Source organism: Sciurus carolinensis, chromosome 2, assembly GCF_902686445.1.
Source record: "Sciurus carolinensis chromosome 2, mSciCar1.2, whole genome shotgun sequence".
In the NCBI taxonomy this organism is placed as follows: Eukaryota; Metazoa; Chordata; class Mammalia; order Rodentia; family Sciuridae; genus Sciurus; species Sciurus carolinensis.
The window spans coordinates 17,238,245-17,254,867 of record NC_062214.1 but is presented as its reverse complement, the minus strand read 5'-3'; the positions used below and the strand labels follow the sequence as shown (position 1 = coordinate 17,254,867).

Genomic DNA, 16,623 nt, shown 5'->3' with positions numbered 1-16,623 from the left:
GTCTCCCAAATTGCTGGAACTACAGATATGTGATACCACCTGGACAAATATTCTATTCTTACCTACCACAAAGAACAGATAAGAGATGGCTTCTCGTAGTAGGATTTTGATTGCTCCTTGGTGTGTTTACTAGAACCAAATCTAAGAAAATATTAATGCATGGATAAGAAAGAACAGATCTTTATTCTGAGTATTAAAAGGATATAAGACTTAAAACATTCTTCACTACAGAAAATTTTCAAGTAAAAATTAAGGAGTCTGAAATAAAATTTAAATTTATCTTTTAGCACATTTTAAGAATGGGGGGTTCAGCACTAGAGTTAAAGAACTGGTGTGTCTTTTTAAAACAACAGCTTAACAAACAGTGATAAAGCAAACACTCAGGCTGTAACCCCTGCCCAGGTCAAGAAACAAGAGAAGTACCCTAGGTGTGCTCTCGCCCTCAAGCCCCCTTTCCCACTTCGCTTCCACCTCAACTTGCAGAGTTCTCATTTACCTGGTCTCCTTTATAGTTTTGCTATGCATATAGGCATCTCTGAAAAATATACTTTTGTCTCTCTTCTGTTGCTAGTTTTATATGAATGGAAAATTTTAAGAATTAAAAATTAGCTGTGATCATCAAAACACTGAAAACAGGTTTCTATTCCATCTTAATAAAAGGAAAAGGGAATAGCGCTTCCCAAATACACACCAAAGTAGGCAGGAAACTGGAAAATCAAGATTTATTTTTCCTAGACAGCAATTGTGCATAAGCATGATCATATGTGTATAAACACTCAGTGTACACAGATACACACAGATATAAACTAAATCTTCCTGCCAAACACTCTTCCATCACCACCATCTGTTCTTAACTGCTTGGAATTTTCTCAAATTATCCTTCAAGGAAGACCATTTTAATTCATTTACTTGTATGTCAGAGATTCATATAATTGAAAAATTTTATTCTTAGTGTGCGGGGGGGAAATCACAAAAACTTAACCCTATTCATCCCAAACCTCAACTAACCACTCATTTACTTTTATTTAGCAAACTATTAGGAGGGGTCCAGTAAGCAAACCACTTTTTAGATCAACAAACATTACAGCTTGCCATGGAAGGTTCAAAAGTGGCCTTGAGCTTGGTGCACTATATCAAAGATTTCACACTCACCTAGGGAAAACACAATAAACATTTGTCTTAGAAATGCCCCAGGGTAGCAGGGAAGTGGCCAACTCTTGTAATCCCAGAAGCTCCCAGCAGCTCAAAAGGTTGAGGCAGGAGGATCGAAAGTTCAAAGCCAACCTGGTTGCATCCATTTGCATTCCCACCCGCAATGTATGAGTGTACCTTTTCCCCTACAACCTCGCCAACATTCATTATTGTTCGTATTCTTGATCATTGCCATTCTGACTGGAGTGAGATGAAATCTTAGAGTAGTTTTGATTTTCATTGCTGTAACTGCTAAAGATGTTGAACATTTTTCCTTATATTTGTTGATTGTATTTCTTCTTCTGTGAAGTGTCTATTCAGTTCCTAAGTCCATTTATTGACTGGGTTGTTTGATTTTTTGGTGTTGTTTTTGGAGTTCTTTATATATCCTGGAGATTAATGCTGTATCTGAGGTGCATGTGGTAAAGATTTTCTTCCATTTTGCAGGCTCTCTCTTCACATTATTGATTGTTTCCTTTGCTAAGAAGAAGCTTTTTAGTTTGAATCTGTCCCATTTACTGAGTCTTGATTTGACTTCTTGCACTTTAGGAGTCTTATTAAGGAAGTCAGATCCTAAGCTGACATGTGGAGATTTGGGCCTCCATTTTCTTCTATTGGTGGAACCATTATGGAAAGCAGTATGAAGATTCCTCAGTAAACTTGGAATGGAACCACCATTTGCCCCAACTATCCCACTCCTTGGTTTAATACCCAAAGGACTTAAAAAATCAGCCTATTACAGCGATGCAGCTACACATCAATGTAGCAGCTCAAGTCACAATAACTAAATTATGAAACCAACCTAGGTGCCCTTCAACAGATGAATGGATTTTTAAAATATGGTGTGTGTATATATATATATATATATATATATATATATATATATACACAATAGAATATTACTCAGCCTTAAAGAAGAACAAAATTATGGCATTTGCCATTAAATGAACGAAGCTGGAAAATATTATGCTAAGCAAAATAAGCCAATCCCAAAAAACCAAAAGCCCAATGTTTTCTCTGATATGGGGATGCTAATTCACAACGGAGGGTTAGGGGTTGGGGTAGAGAAGAACAGAGTTACTTTAGATTAGGTAGAGGGGATTTCTAAGAGAGGGGAGTAAGTATGGGGATAGGAAGTATAGTAGAATAAATCAAACGTTATTACCCTATATACATATATAACTATAGGACTGGTGGGATTCTACATCAGGTATAACCAGAAGAATGAGAAATTATACTCCATTTTATATATATATATATATATATATATATGTGTGTGTGTGTGTGTGTGTGTGTATGTGTATCAAAGTGTATTCTATTGTCATGTAAAACTAATTAAAACAAATTTTAAAAATTTAAAAAAATTTCCATCTTCTTAAAAATTTCAAAATATTTTGATTAATGCACAACTGAGTTTATTTATGGGGTACAGTGTGATATTACAATACATGTATATAATAGTTACTGGTAAAACTGGGTGATTAAAATTTCCATCTCCTTATCATCAAAAGGAAAAAAAAAAAAAAAAAAAGGAAAGGAAAGGAAAAGGAAAAAAAGAGAAATGCCCCAAGGTAAATGCTAAATGGTGTGACAGTAACTACCAGTCCAATGAGAGTTCAAAAAGAGAGAACAGCCTGGACTTCACAGAACAGGTGAGGGTCTAAAAGTTGAACCCTAAAGAAGGATGGCTCATAAAAGAGGACAGCAAAGATAAGGCAAGATTAAAGGAGGATCCTATAAGCAGCACACCTGCAATTCCAGTGACTTGGAAGGTTGAAGCAGGAGGATCTCAAGTTAGAGATTAGACTCAGTAACTTAGCAGGACTCCATCTCAAAATAAAAAAATAGAACTGGGGATGTAGCATAGTGGTAATGTGCCCCCCTAAGTAAAATCCTCAGTTTAAAAAAAAAAAAAAAAAAAAAAAAAGAACTATGTGGAACTATGTGAAACATAACCTTTTTTTTTTTTTTTTTTTTTTGGTGGTGCTGGGGTTGAACCCAGGGACACTTCACCAGGGAGCCCCAGTCCTTTTATCTTTTATCTTATCACTAAGTTGCTGAGACTGGCCTCAAATTTGCAATCCTCCCAAACTGCTGGAGAGTAACTCATCTTCTTAAGAGTAAAAGCATTATGTTGAAAGGGATGGAGGATAAATGAGGGTAAATGGGTAAAATGAGTTTTGCTCTTATACTGCATTTAAGAAGTAACCAACTCAGATTCTTGATCAAGAGATAAAAAATAACAGCAATACCCCTGGTATTTTGGGAAAATTAGTCTGATATCAGATTAGGAAGGAGAGAGAGACTTGCGGAAGGGAACCACAAAACTGTGCTGAAGTCATCAGAACAGGCCTCAGCACAGGGTTACAGCAGAAACCTGGTTTCCTTTATTGGGTTACAGCTGTTCCTTGCTACAGGGGAAGCAGGAAGTGTCCTCAGAAGGGAAACTGCGCTCAGCCTTTCGGGCACAGGAAAAGACCAAAGAGGGTACCGTAGGCAAAGACCCAAGAAGAGTGCACAGGAGGGCACTGTGAGCTGAAGACTCATTCAAACTGAAGTACTTTTGCTCCAAAAGGCAGAATCATACTAACTGTCCAAATTGTAGGAGGTAAAAACCAAAACAGCCTTGAAGTCTACACATTGTTAAGTGCACCACAGAACTGTGACAGTTCGTTCCAGGCACCATCATCAGCTGGACAAAGAATGAGAAAGCCGAGTCAGTCAGGAATGGAAACTTATTTCCAGCCTCTGAAAATCCATACCCCAGTTGGGGACCATCTTCTGAATCCCAAAGTGGGGCTGCAACAACAGGCCAATCTTGATCTAGAAAAAGTTTTTAGAAGATGTTTTTAACAACCCATCAATAGGTAACCAATGCTGAGGGTACAATCTGGGGCTGGGACAGGGGCCAACAGTCACAGAATGGGACTGAGTATGCAGACAAGACGCAGCACAGACCTTCAGAGAAGTGACAACAGGGACTTTCTAGGGAGGACTCCACCCCTTCTCTGCCCCATACTAAAGTGGGCAGACAGGCAGACATTAGCCAGAGGGCCTTGAGGGAAGGATATAAGGAAAAAAACCTCATCTTCCTCAATGATTTTCTGTGCCACTGAATGCCAAGGATTGTCCCGAATCCTAGATAGATCCATAACCTTCAAGTTTTTCATTAAGCCTAGGAAATCTGTTCAAATCTCACCAAGAAGCCTTGTATGATAAACAGATACAAGTGGAGCTATTTTGATTCTGTAGCAGTGAGGGCTGATTTTGAAAACCTCTTGACAAACTGATCTCCCCAGTATTCTCCTCAAGGTGGTCCTGCTGATCTTACATGGGAGGCCAACCTCAGGCTCGGAGGCCAGATCCCTCTCTGAACATCAACGTCCAAAATCATGTATTGGGCCTCACTCTTGTTTAAACTTGGTAAAAAAATTTTAGGCATAATTAATGCAAACTTAGATTCAAGATAGAATGTTTCTCCATATATAAATCCTTTTTGCTATACCTTTAAAGGAAAAAGGAGCCTTAATAAGAAACATAAAATTTCCTGAATTGTTTCTATCACATCAGTTTCTGCTGCCCTTCAGGTACCAGGGGGAGAAGTCATAACAACATCTAAAATATGTTTAATGGCTTAGGCTAAATGGCTACTTGAAGAAAATAAAAACCCTTACAGTGTTTTAACTACCAAATCAACCATAAAATCCCCAAGGAAGGAAATCCCATTATAAAAGGACACAATCCCATCACTCCATGTCAGCTTTGCAAGAGCTATTTTTAACTATTGTTTGAAAAGTACTATAATAATAACATATCAAATTATTATTCCTATTATGTATTATATTCATGAGTTGGATAATCCTTAGCAGAGACATGAAATCAACTCTTATAGGCTAGTAATCGATTAAGTGCAGATATGTAACTCTTAACCTGGATCACCCTGTTCCTTAAGATAAGAACAAGAACCCCTTGCTCCTTACTACTTCCCATGCAAAGACAGAATGGAAGGATATGTGAAAAAACATGGAAAATGTTTTAAGTTGGTGGCAAGAAGGCTGAAGAAGATAAAACATTATCAGCTTCTGTGAGGCACTCTGGAGTCCAGGAGGGGCAGCCAGCTATGCTATTGCCACTTGGCATGCAGAGTGAATTCTGCCAAGTCAGCAACAGTGACTCCAGAACAAGACAACCTATGTCCCACAACACTGCTGGCAATGAGCCCCTCCTACACACTCAGCCTGCTGCTTCTCCTCCTTTTCATTTTTTCTCTACAAGCTCCTCAGCACAGATCTCCTTTTCAATATTTAACCCTTTTCCTTTCTCTGTCTTTGTCTGTATCAAGTCCTAATGCTGTCATCCTCTCCTTGGCACTGCAGGGGGAACTGATAAAACGTGGGCATTCTGCTTGTCTGCTTGGACCTACTGATGCCTCCCATCTCTTGTTCAACTTACAGTATGAAGGCCACACATCATAGCTGATATCACTGTGAAGTGTGACTCTTCCTCCTTCTCAGCCCTCACACCCCACCACTCCAGAATCCAGCGCACTCATCACTGGTCATACCAGGCTGTGGCCTATGGTGTCCTTCAGGTTGCCCTTCAGGTTCTGGGGCTTTTGTTCATGGTGGAAATGGTCCTCCAGCATCCTTGTTCTCCTGAACCCCTGTCAACTCCTCTTCTGTGTGGTCACTGCATCTAGCACATACTTCTAGGTCTGCACTTATCACCATATTAATACAGCCATGTGTTGTTTCTCCAAGACAAAGCTCTGTGGATGCAGGGGTCATAAGCTGACACTCATCCCTATACCCCAGGACCTCATCTTCCAGCAGACTTTGAATACACCTTTGTTGAATTAAAGCTCCAACTGTAATTATTAGTTCGTTTGATTACATTCTCTGAGCAAGTATTTACATGTATAAGACTTTTTATACTCTAATGACAGAGACAAAAACAAAACCAGAGATCAGACATATTCAAATACAATTACAAATTGTGGTAAGTGCTATGAAGGAAATAAACAAGGAGCTAAAACAGAGAATCACCAAGACTATACACACAGGAATCTACTTCAGATAAGAGACAGGAAAGACCTTCTAAGGAGATGCCTTTTTAGGTGAAACTTAACTGACAGTAAACCAGTCATGTGAAGCATGTGGCAGAGAGCATTCCGAGCAGAAGGAACAGCACTGGCAAAGGCCGGGAGGTGAGAAAAGAACTGCTGTTTATTAAAAGATGGCCAGCCTTGCCAAGTGTGGTGGCACAAGCCTATAATCTTAGCAACTCAGGAAGCTGAGGCAGGAGGATCACAAGTTTGAGGCCAGCCTCGGCAACTTAGCAAGACCCTGTTTCAAAATTAAATATATGAAGGACTGGGGATGTTACTCAGTGGTAAAGTGCCCTAATCCCCAGCACTTAAAAAAAAAAAAAAAAAAAAGATGGCTAGCCCTTTGGTTGTAGAAAAACAAGAAGAAAAAGTTGCTTATCTAAAATAGAAATTTGGTGAAACAGGGAGAGTGTGATTATAAAGGGTCCTGCTAGGCAGAGTAAGGAGTCCTAACTTTATTCTCAGAATAACAGGAAGCCATTCAAAGGTTACTAGCAATACTTAGATGATGTAACTTATGCTTTAGCAAAGAGTCCTGCTAGCTCCATCAACTAGGCCATGATGACTGCTCAGCCATGGTCAGTACCCTCACGCAAGGCCATACCTCTGCCTGCCAAGCCAGTGTAGAAGCTGAGAGTGCAGATGTTCGGCCAGCTCCAAGAACAGCAATTGTTTCCCCATCATCATCCACTACTTTGAAGTCCAGGTCCTCGTTATATTTTCTGCGTTTTACTTGTCGTCCTGAGCGTCGTTTCTACAGGACAAACATAACATCAGAGCAGCTCTGAGAGTCAAAGGCAAAAGCTTGCGCAAGAACATCCTCATCTACACTTGCTAACGCTCCAAGTGGGGTTTTCCCTCCTTAGAAAAGGAATCTTCTGTAAACACAACTCTCTTTATGGACTAGCTGAGTGAGGGGGAGAATAAAGTCCATTTCCAAAATGCCATGATCCACTAAGAAGAAGGTGTAATCTCACAATCTAGAAAGACATGTTTTATTCATCAACAGCAGTGATGTTTTTCCTCCTTCCTGTTCCCACATAACAGGGAAGAGAGGTAAACTCCACCATCTTTGAGGTCCACTCCAGTATGAGTGGGAAGTCCAGGTTCATGACAATAATGACAGTTCATGTATTTATTTATTTTGCTCAAGTTCAATGTACTCACCACAAACTCCTAAAAATGTAGTTTGAAAAACTAATCAACACCATGTCGAAATGTTGGGGGACATCTGAAGTGTGACAAAATGGCAAGTCATCACCTAAAAACTCACCTCTAATCAAGCAGCTTGTATCTTTTAGAGAGAGAACAAGCAACAACAACAAAGAAGGGGAGTGACTTTCCTCAAGTAGCAGGATCACTTCAGGAAACCAGCTAGCACAGTCTCAGATATTCAGAGCTTAAACAAAAGCAAAACCTCATCTCCTATTTCTTCTAAAGGAAATTTCCTGAGTGTCTCTCTAGGTTCCCATCATTCCTTCACTGTGTTACCTCGATGGCATTTAACTCTGTGAGAGAGTCCAGAAAAAAACTTCTCCCCATTCCCATGCACAGTTCACCATCCTGCAAACACTGAACTCCCTGCCAAATCCCATCGACTCAATGTGATTGCTCCTTTGCCACTCTGGATACTTAACAGCCACCAGCCCCAGCTTACAGGCAGGGAAGGGGCTTCTGCTCTGACACCAAGACACTACAACTTATGAGTACTATGATGTTACAAGCTGACACCTTCCTATAGTGGAGATCACCAAGAAACTAAAGAGGGTCCAGATGATCCTGGAAAGTACAGTAAGTTGGTTTTATTCTCAATGGTCTCCTTGTAGCAGATAAATTGCTGTAGATATCAAAGGAAACAGCACTTTCAAATATTAGAATTCATGTCCAAGAGACACCGCCTCAACTCAGGCATACTATGGCATAATTTTAGGACCCCAATTAGATGGTATCTCCTTGTTCACACTTTTGGCCAAATCTCCATTTTGGCATAATGAATACATCCCTGCCTTTTGTAGCATTTGGGACTATAAAGGTGCCCTTGTTCAGACTAGCTTACCACTGAGCACTAAATGCATTACACTCGTGTCAAACCAGCCCCCTGAGCCTTACCTAGCCTGGCTTACAACTTCACTTTCCACATCAACTTCCTCTGCAGCCTAATATCATGCTACTTTCTAAGAAGAAAGCAAACACCATTAAAAAACTGGGCAATCATTAGTATAAGGATTGGGCTAGGGAGAAAGCCTGTTGTCTACCTGCTTATCCAAGAAAAAGCCCAGCCCAGTCTGTGCGTAAGGGAAGTAGGCTAAAGACAGGCACAGAGGAGCACCAATGTCAGCAAGACCCCGTCCAGCAGCCGTAACCTCCAGTAGGCTCCGGGTCACAGCTATACCTGGCTGTCTGCAGACTCAGTGGACTCCTGAGGACTCCGCAGGGATGTGTTCGGCAGGCCCTGATCCAGCTCTAAACTCTCCACTGTGGTTTCACTTTTCCTTTTTCCTTTCTTCTTTCTCTCCACTGGGGTTGGTCCTTGCTCCTTGCTACAAGGAGAAATTCAGAATTAAAACTGTTGGGCAGTTTTGAAAACTAAGATTTCTCATAATCAGTCATTAAATCATACTCTGAAATCCTAGGACCAGGGTACTTTAATGGAGAATCTACAGAAGTTTCTTCCCAGAAATATACAGAAATATGGGAAGAATATGTACATGAATTGATACAGAATCCAACACTCCTATAATAACTACTGTAGCTACAATTTGGTAAGAAAAATATGAACCTCTCTAAAAAATCCCACTTTTGGCTTAAACAAATGTCTTCACGGGGAAGTTTGTTTCACAATATTTAGACTCACCAAATTAAAATGTTCCTTTAAGTCACCCAGGAAGAAGCACCTCCCCAATCTGTCACCCTCTCTATTGAGAATGAACACCCTCCTCCTAGACCCAAAGTGAGCACTAGGAACTCAAAAATGAAGATAACACTGTCCTTGCCCTTGAAGAGCTTACAGTTATAAAAACCTTATAGTCTAATTGTAGCCACAGCCCAAAGCAGTACATGAGTGCTTTCTCAGAGCTGCTAAGAGGGGCAAAGTCCATCTCTTCTTCAAGGACCTACTAAGATGGCAACATTTTCTCTAAAAAGCCTTCCTTCTTCTTGTAGATGATAAAATCTCTTTTCCATACTTCCCAAACAACTTGAACTGTGCTTTGGGTTAAGGTACTCTAAGTCTGATCTTTCACCAAAGTTAGTCATTAACCATGGACACCAGACTTAGAACTCACGTTAACTACATACAGTGCCTGGATCCTCTGCAGTTGCTCAATAAATGTTTGTTGAATGAATGGATATTTTATATTTCTCTGATCACTAATACCAGAGTCAAAGTTTCTATAGAGTATTACTTAAGTGTTGTATTCCTGAGTGAGCAGTCTTAAGCATTATACACAATAAGTGTACAATTAATATTTAAGCAAGTATTTTAAAAAAAATTTTAAGCAAAGGATAAGTAGATGCATTAATTAATCTTATAAGATTACTTGTGTTGGAGAGACTTGGGAAAACTTATTTGAGCAGAGATATACATAGAATTTTGACTGACAAAAACAACAGTAATTAATAATAATGATTGCAGCTAATGCTTATTTACATAAGCATTGCATGCAGGCACAGTTTGAAGTTCTTTAACATGGATTATCTCCTTTGTGCTTCAAGATGACACTATAAAACAGATAGTATCTTTATTCTCATTTTACCAAGAGAACTCTGAGGCACAGTGAGGTCAAGTTAGATTGCTAGGGTAACGAGACTAGGAAACAGTGGAGAGAGGATCTGAATCCAGGTAGAGTTTGTGTGTTTAATCGCCATGGCATTCTTGAGGAATGGAACAGTCACAGACACATTGAGCAGCTATGTGGCTGGAAAACAGGGAGAATGCACAGAAGCACTATGACAGAGCTGGAAAGAAAATTAAGGGTACACGAAGCCAGAGTATAGACTTCAGCCTGTGGGAAAAGGGCCATGATGCCAAGTCCAGGTAACAGGCACTGAAAACCTGCAATAGATGCAATCGATGAAGGCTCAAGGGTGAGAATGCTTTGAAAGGCCCAGCAGGAGTGGGAGCAGTAAGTCTTGGCAAGTGACAAAACGTGGAGGAAAAAGAAAGTCAACATTATTGGTACCTCCTATCAGGAGACTTAGTGTGAGGGCACAGGGAAACCGGGTGGCCTTGTTTAGTATCAACACGCATCCCAACCACTGCTGACCAGGCTGCTCCTCGCTAATACCCTAGACTCCCAGTCAGGTAGTCTAACCCTCACCCATCTTTTATGCCACAGGCCTGTCTACCTACTGGGAAAATTCATGATGAAGACAATTCTGGTTCAACTGAAGAAAAATAAGGGGTCTTGCCATTTTAGAGGACTACAGATTTTAACAAGGGACTTGTACCCTCAACTGGGGACAAAAGCAAAAGTTTTTATCAGTGTAGAGAAGAGACTTAGGTGAAACAGCTTAAACAAAAGATGCTAAATTTTCACAAGAATATTTGAATATTTATCTCATGTTAATGGTGTCTTATTTAGAAAACCATATGGTAATTATATTTTACCAAGTATTTAGGCATTGTGTGTCTCAGTGAACAGTCCCAGTAGGGAGTCATGGCAAATAATCCTCATATTCCAAATAAGGAAGCCAGCAAAGGTCCCAGAGTCCACAGCAGCAGAGCAGAGACTCCAGTCATCTGACTCACAGGGAAAATCCTTCAGAAGGACGAGGCAGGAGGATTCCAAGTCTGAGGCCAGTATCAGCAACTCAGTGAGACCCTAACCAACTTAGTGATACCCTGTCTCAAAATAAAAAAGGCTAGGGATGTGCCTTAGTGGTTAAGTACCCTGGGTTCAATCTTTAGTACCCAAACCAAAACAAACCAACAAAAAAATCCCAGCTTTTCCCTTTTAATAAATGTAATAAATTAAAATTTCCTTTAATGTTATTTGAGTCTTAAAACAATAACCAGAAGAATGAACAACAAAATCATTTCAATGAACCAAACAGAAAAAGATTCATAAATCAATAGTTGTTGATTTTTTACAGTTCTCATAGCAAATGAAAGTTTGTATTTAAATGTTTTGACATAAATTAAATCTGAAAACATCCTAAAAGTCATCATCAAAAAATCACATACTCAAGAGGCCTATTGATTCTGATATAAAAATCTTAAATCTTTCTTTCCAACATTTGAAATTAACTTCATCTATCTACTAAAGTACAACTTCACTGTGTTAGAAGACTTTGTGATGTTTAATTTTCATTTTAAATATGCAGAAACATGAGCTTTAGTATGCAATATCATACTCAAAGCTAAATCAACTCAAACTATAATTAAGGAATAGAACCTCTCTGAGATAAGCCAATTTACTATGATTCGTGTGTGCATTTTCAGAAATACATTAAATGATGAAGATAAGGAGGAGCCACCGTAAGGCACTTCCAAAGTCAAGCCTGGGCACTACTTCTGGCTATTCTTAGTCAAACACTGGGGGCAGGTGGATTGCAGAGAACACCTTCTCAAATAAAGGTCAGTAAAACTGGAAAGTGCCTGCTGAAACCTGTTCACTTACTTGGGGATAAATAAGAATATACTCTACCTGGGCAATCTTCAAAGTGATTTTCTGGAGGTTACCTTTGGCAACAGACTGAATTTTAAGTTCCAAAAATTCTTCCTGGAGCTTTTCTGATAAAGACAAATATCAGGAAGAAAAGATTCCTTGTAAGCTTACGAATGGGATTTTCAATAGGATATCAAGAAAATATCACCTGGATTCATCCTCCAGGATGATTCTAGATAAAATGTATTCTTCCACTCTCTGGAACAAGTTTTTAAAACCTTAAGCTTGGAAGTTTTGTCAAATGAAAACATTTTAATCTCTAAATTGCTATATCTATAGGTGGGTTTGGTCCATGAATACTTGTTTGCTCCCTGAAGTTCCAGGTTCCTCAAAAAGAGTGGCTAAATATTGTCTAACGAAACTACATGCATGTATTTATACCTTTTGGCTTGGCCATTTTACTTAAAAGAAATTTACTCAAAGATAATACCTACAACAATATGGAAACACATACATATGAGGTTATTCACTGTAGCATTATTTGACAACTGCAAAGTAATGAAAACTGCCTAAATGTCTAAATGTAAGTGATTGAATAGGTTAGTGTACACTCAATGGAATATTATGCAGGTGTAAAAAATGATTAGAAAGAATTCTATAAGCTGATAAGCAAAATACAAAGAATATCTTTCTGCATACAAATAAAGGGAAAATAAGAAAACACATCCATGTCTATTTATCGTTACAAAAAGAAACACAAGAAAATAAATCAAAACACACACACACACACATACACACATACACACACACACACACACACACACACACCACCCAGTAATTAATCTATAGAGAATGGGGAAGGGATGGGACAGGAAGAATACAGGAGGAAGTTACACTTCCCTGGGCATACCTTTTTACATAGATTTGACTTTTGAAGATATGTTAAAGTTGTACAGATTAAAGAATAAAAATCAAGATGAAAACCAACTCAAGCAAATGAATTCAAGTGTTTCAATTGAATTGCATAATCACAATGCATAGAGAAAACAACTTTAATCCCACAGATTTATGAACACATTGACTCAGTTTTTAAAACGGGGCAGAAGAGGAAACAAATTCCTAAACTCTTTCCTCTTGGTAATTGTTTGGGGAAAGCAAACCTGAAATCAAACTATTTTATGTGTGGCACAGGATTAAACAAATAAGCAAATGTGTTGATGTCAGGAACTGAGGTTTTCATGAAGGAAGAGGGTAGATGCAAATACTTGTAAGAAAAATAGGTATTAACACATATATATGGTGTATATGCTTTCGTATGTATGTCTATACATATAGCTCCATGTGCATGTCTGTGTGTGGGCCTCCCAGTTTTGACAACCCAAAGGACCTAAAAGCAAAGATGCTCCATTAACAATGTGTACACCTCACACTCAGATCTTGGTCTCTCCTCAGAGAAATGGATGACTTCAAAGGCTAAAGCAGGGAAGACAAAAACAGCCAGAAAAACGTTGCTATGTCAGAAGGTAAGGGGCAGACACTAAATATGTAAGAATATTACAGTCTTACTTTTAGCAAAGACACACTGGAATATTTAGGAACAAAAAGACATCATGTTTATAACTTATTCTCACATCATTCAGGAAACACACACATATATGCATATTTATAATACCTATTATAATACAGGTACATAAATAGGTATTTATCAAAATGTTACTTTACATAGATATATAAACACATACATATAAATTTTGTTAAAAACTTACTTTGATATAAACCTATTCCACTGCTGAGGTGGATGCTGTGTTTGTTTCCCATCTTTTTTCTTTATAACCCATACTGATTCCCACAAGAATCAATACAAGAACAGACTGGTCTAATGGTATTCTATTCTTTTTACCACAGTGATCGGTCCAGGTCAGACCAACTTGGGAGTCCTTCCTTTAAAAACAAAAACTAACTTGTGGCAGGAGCAGTTAGGAAAATGAATGAATGTCTTTCCTCTTAAATCATGAAGTTGTGGAGCCATGAGGCCACAGCTGCAGGTAGCCATGATTCCAGCCTTAAGAAGGAAAGGTTTGCAAAGGATGCAGCTGACACCCAGAGAAGGGCTGAAGACAAGCAAAAAACTAAGCCTCCTGATTCTGATTCTTTCAGCCCACGGACCCCTGATTATTATTAGCTTTAACTTAAGCTAATTAAAGATGGGTTTTTGTTGCTTGTAACCAAGAAGAGTTCTGAGCAATCCAAAGGTCTACGGCCCTCACCACTGAATGGCACTTGAGGCTGTTTTCCAGCTTTCAGAGTTAGAACAAACTATCTGGCAGAACAGGAGGAAAAAACCCAAGAAGACACAAAGTATCTATTTTTAGTAAAAATAAAATCAAAATTTTACTCTGTACCTGTGGATTCTAGGTATTGAAAAATCTCACATACCAAAATACATTATATCAAAATGATTTATCTTCCCATTTAAAATAAAAAAAATTTTAAATGTGCATCAGAGACTTAGCAGGAAAGAATGAGTTACTACCACAACCACTGAAAATAGCTTCCGATCCCAATCACTGCCTCCATGGAAAAATAGAGGCCAAGGAGTACAGCCCAAAGACCACTACTCCACTCAAGGAACAACTCTTCAGAGTACCTTCCAGCCCAGCTCTCCCTCAGGATTTGATACTTCTTCCAGGAGTACAGGACTGAAAAATAGATATTGCCCTGAAAAAGCTCATTTACACACTTAAGTCAACATTTAAATAACTCCTGTATTAGTTCAGTCTGTATAAAAAGAACAAAGTTGGCACAGATTTTTAAAAACACTGGTTAAAAAAAAAAAAAAAACACAAAAAGTGAATTGTTTTGAAGCAGATAAAGTCCACTGTTGACAAAATGAAACCATATCTACCCTTGTTCTCAGGATCTTTAACTATATCATCAGCACACCATCAAAAAAGGGTCAGAGAGGTTGTTCACATTATCCTAGTTAAAAAAAGAAAACAAAAAAACAACACACACACACACATATGCCTATGACCAAGCAAATGAGAATAAAATTCAGACAGTGTAGAAGGGTTTCAAAAGAAAAGTACAAACAGGCCCTAAGCAACAAATTCCACTTCCCAGGGAGAACAGCTTTTGACTCACACTTCCTCCTAACTCCAAATATGTTCATGCCTCTAGTTTGTTATTTTCCAACATTAAGCAAAGATTTCTGACATCCAGACAGTAAAGCTGATGAATTTGGATTTTACATACCTCCAAAACTCCTGCCACATTCAAATATATTTTTAAAAATTCTGTTAGCTAAGGCAACCATGTTTTAATTTTTATTAGTTCTTTGTTTTGTGATTGCTCTTTTTTTCATAACCCATTTTTGTTTTTCAGACAAATTATCATCTTGAATCTGAGGATGCTAACTTAAAATCTGCACAAGGCTGATGATACAGGTGGGTGTTGAGGCTCTCCTTTGCTGTGGACAAAGGTTCTTTCTTCACAAGCCTTGCCCCTGAATGGAAGCCTGGTCTGGGATCCACAAATGGGCAGGACTTCTTAAGTGGTTGTTTCTTTCCCCACTCTTAGGGTATGGGCAGGGAAAAGCAGAGAATTTAGGTCCCCGTGCTCCTTCTGATAGATGTGAGTTTCTAACTGGAGCCCTTGTCCTTTCCCCAAGTCAAACTACTCAATATCTTTAGAGTAACCACCCGACCCCATTAGCCTGGAGCTACAAACCAAGCAGTCCCTCTGCAGACATGGCTTAATCAGTCCCTCCATTTCTGGTCTGCCTCCAGCCACTCAGAGATACCAGCTCCACTGTTAGGAGGAAGTATTTCCACCTCTGCTACAAACACAGTTCCTATATGTGCTCAGGCTAGGACTCCCTCAATAGCATCTACCCACCAATATCATAGCACTGGCCTTTCTTGTTCAGAAATGTAGTGACCTCTCTCATTTTTGAAGAATTTACTCCTCTCTGTTCTTCCTATCATTTCAATAAGAGAAGGGAACTCAAAAGTATGCTTTGTCTACCACTGTAACAGTGGAATGCCCCAAAGAACATCTGCTGAAATGTCTTCGGGTCTTTTTCCACCAGGTCTCATCTACTAATTCCTTTATACTGGGCTTAATCCTCACCTCTTCCAAGAGACTCCCTAAATCCTCTTGGCTGTTATGGATGCAGTCATACCAGGTTCTTTTATTTGTTTATATTTTTGCTTACTTCTTGAATACTTTCAAGACTCTCTAATTCAAGAAAGCTGAAGCTGTTATCATGTGCATGTACTAATATAAATAATACGAATCCCACCATTATGTTCAATTATAATTAACCAATAAAAAAAATAAGGAAAAACTCTGAACAATTAAAAAACAAAACAACAAAAAGCTCTGCAATGATGGGGCTCAGATGATACTTCTGTGACACCTTCCTTCACTAATAAATTCTCGATAAAAATAGTCGTAAACAAAGTAAGACACATAGAAGACATTAAAGATATAGTAAGTGATGAGCAGATATTTATCAAGCATTATTATTTAATAACGGTTTCCTTACAGATTTTGTAAAGGTCCCTATGTAACAAACTCTGAGAAGGATGAAGTAAGCACTTCAGTTATTCTCTTTTTTTTTTTTAAATACATTCTTAGTTGTCAATGGACCTTTACTTATTTATATATGGTGCTGAAAATTGAACCTAGTGCCTCACCCGTGCTAGGCAAGTG

At 38.7% G+C, this 16,623-nt stretch overlaps 1 protein-coding gene across 1 annotated transcript in view; it reads right to left on the bottom strand.

Annotated features, from left to right (window-relative positions):
• Positions 1–16,623, bottom strand: part of Chd6 (chromodomain helicase DNA binding protein 6) — a 206,508-nt gene that overhangs the window by 112,250 nt on the left and 77,635 nt on the right. Inside the window, 2 exon segments of the mRNA XM_047538643.1 lie at positions 6,903–7,052; positions 8,691–8,838. Coding sequence (XP_047394599.1) covers positions 6,903–7,052; positions 8,691–8,838 — 298 coding nt within the window.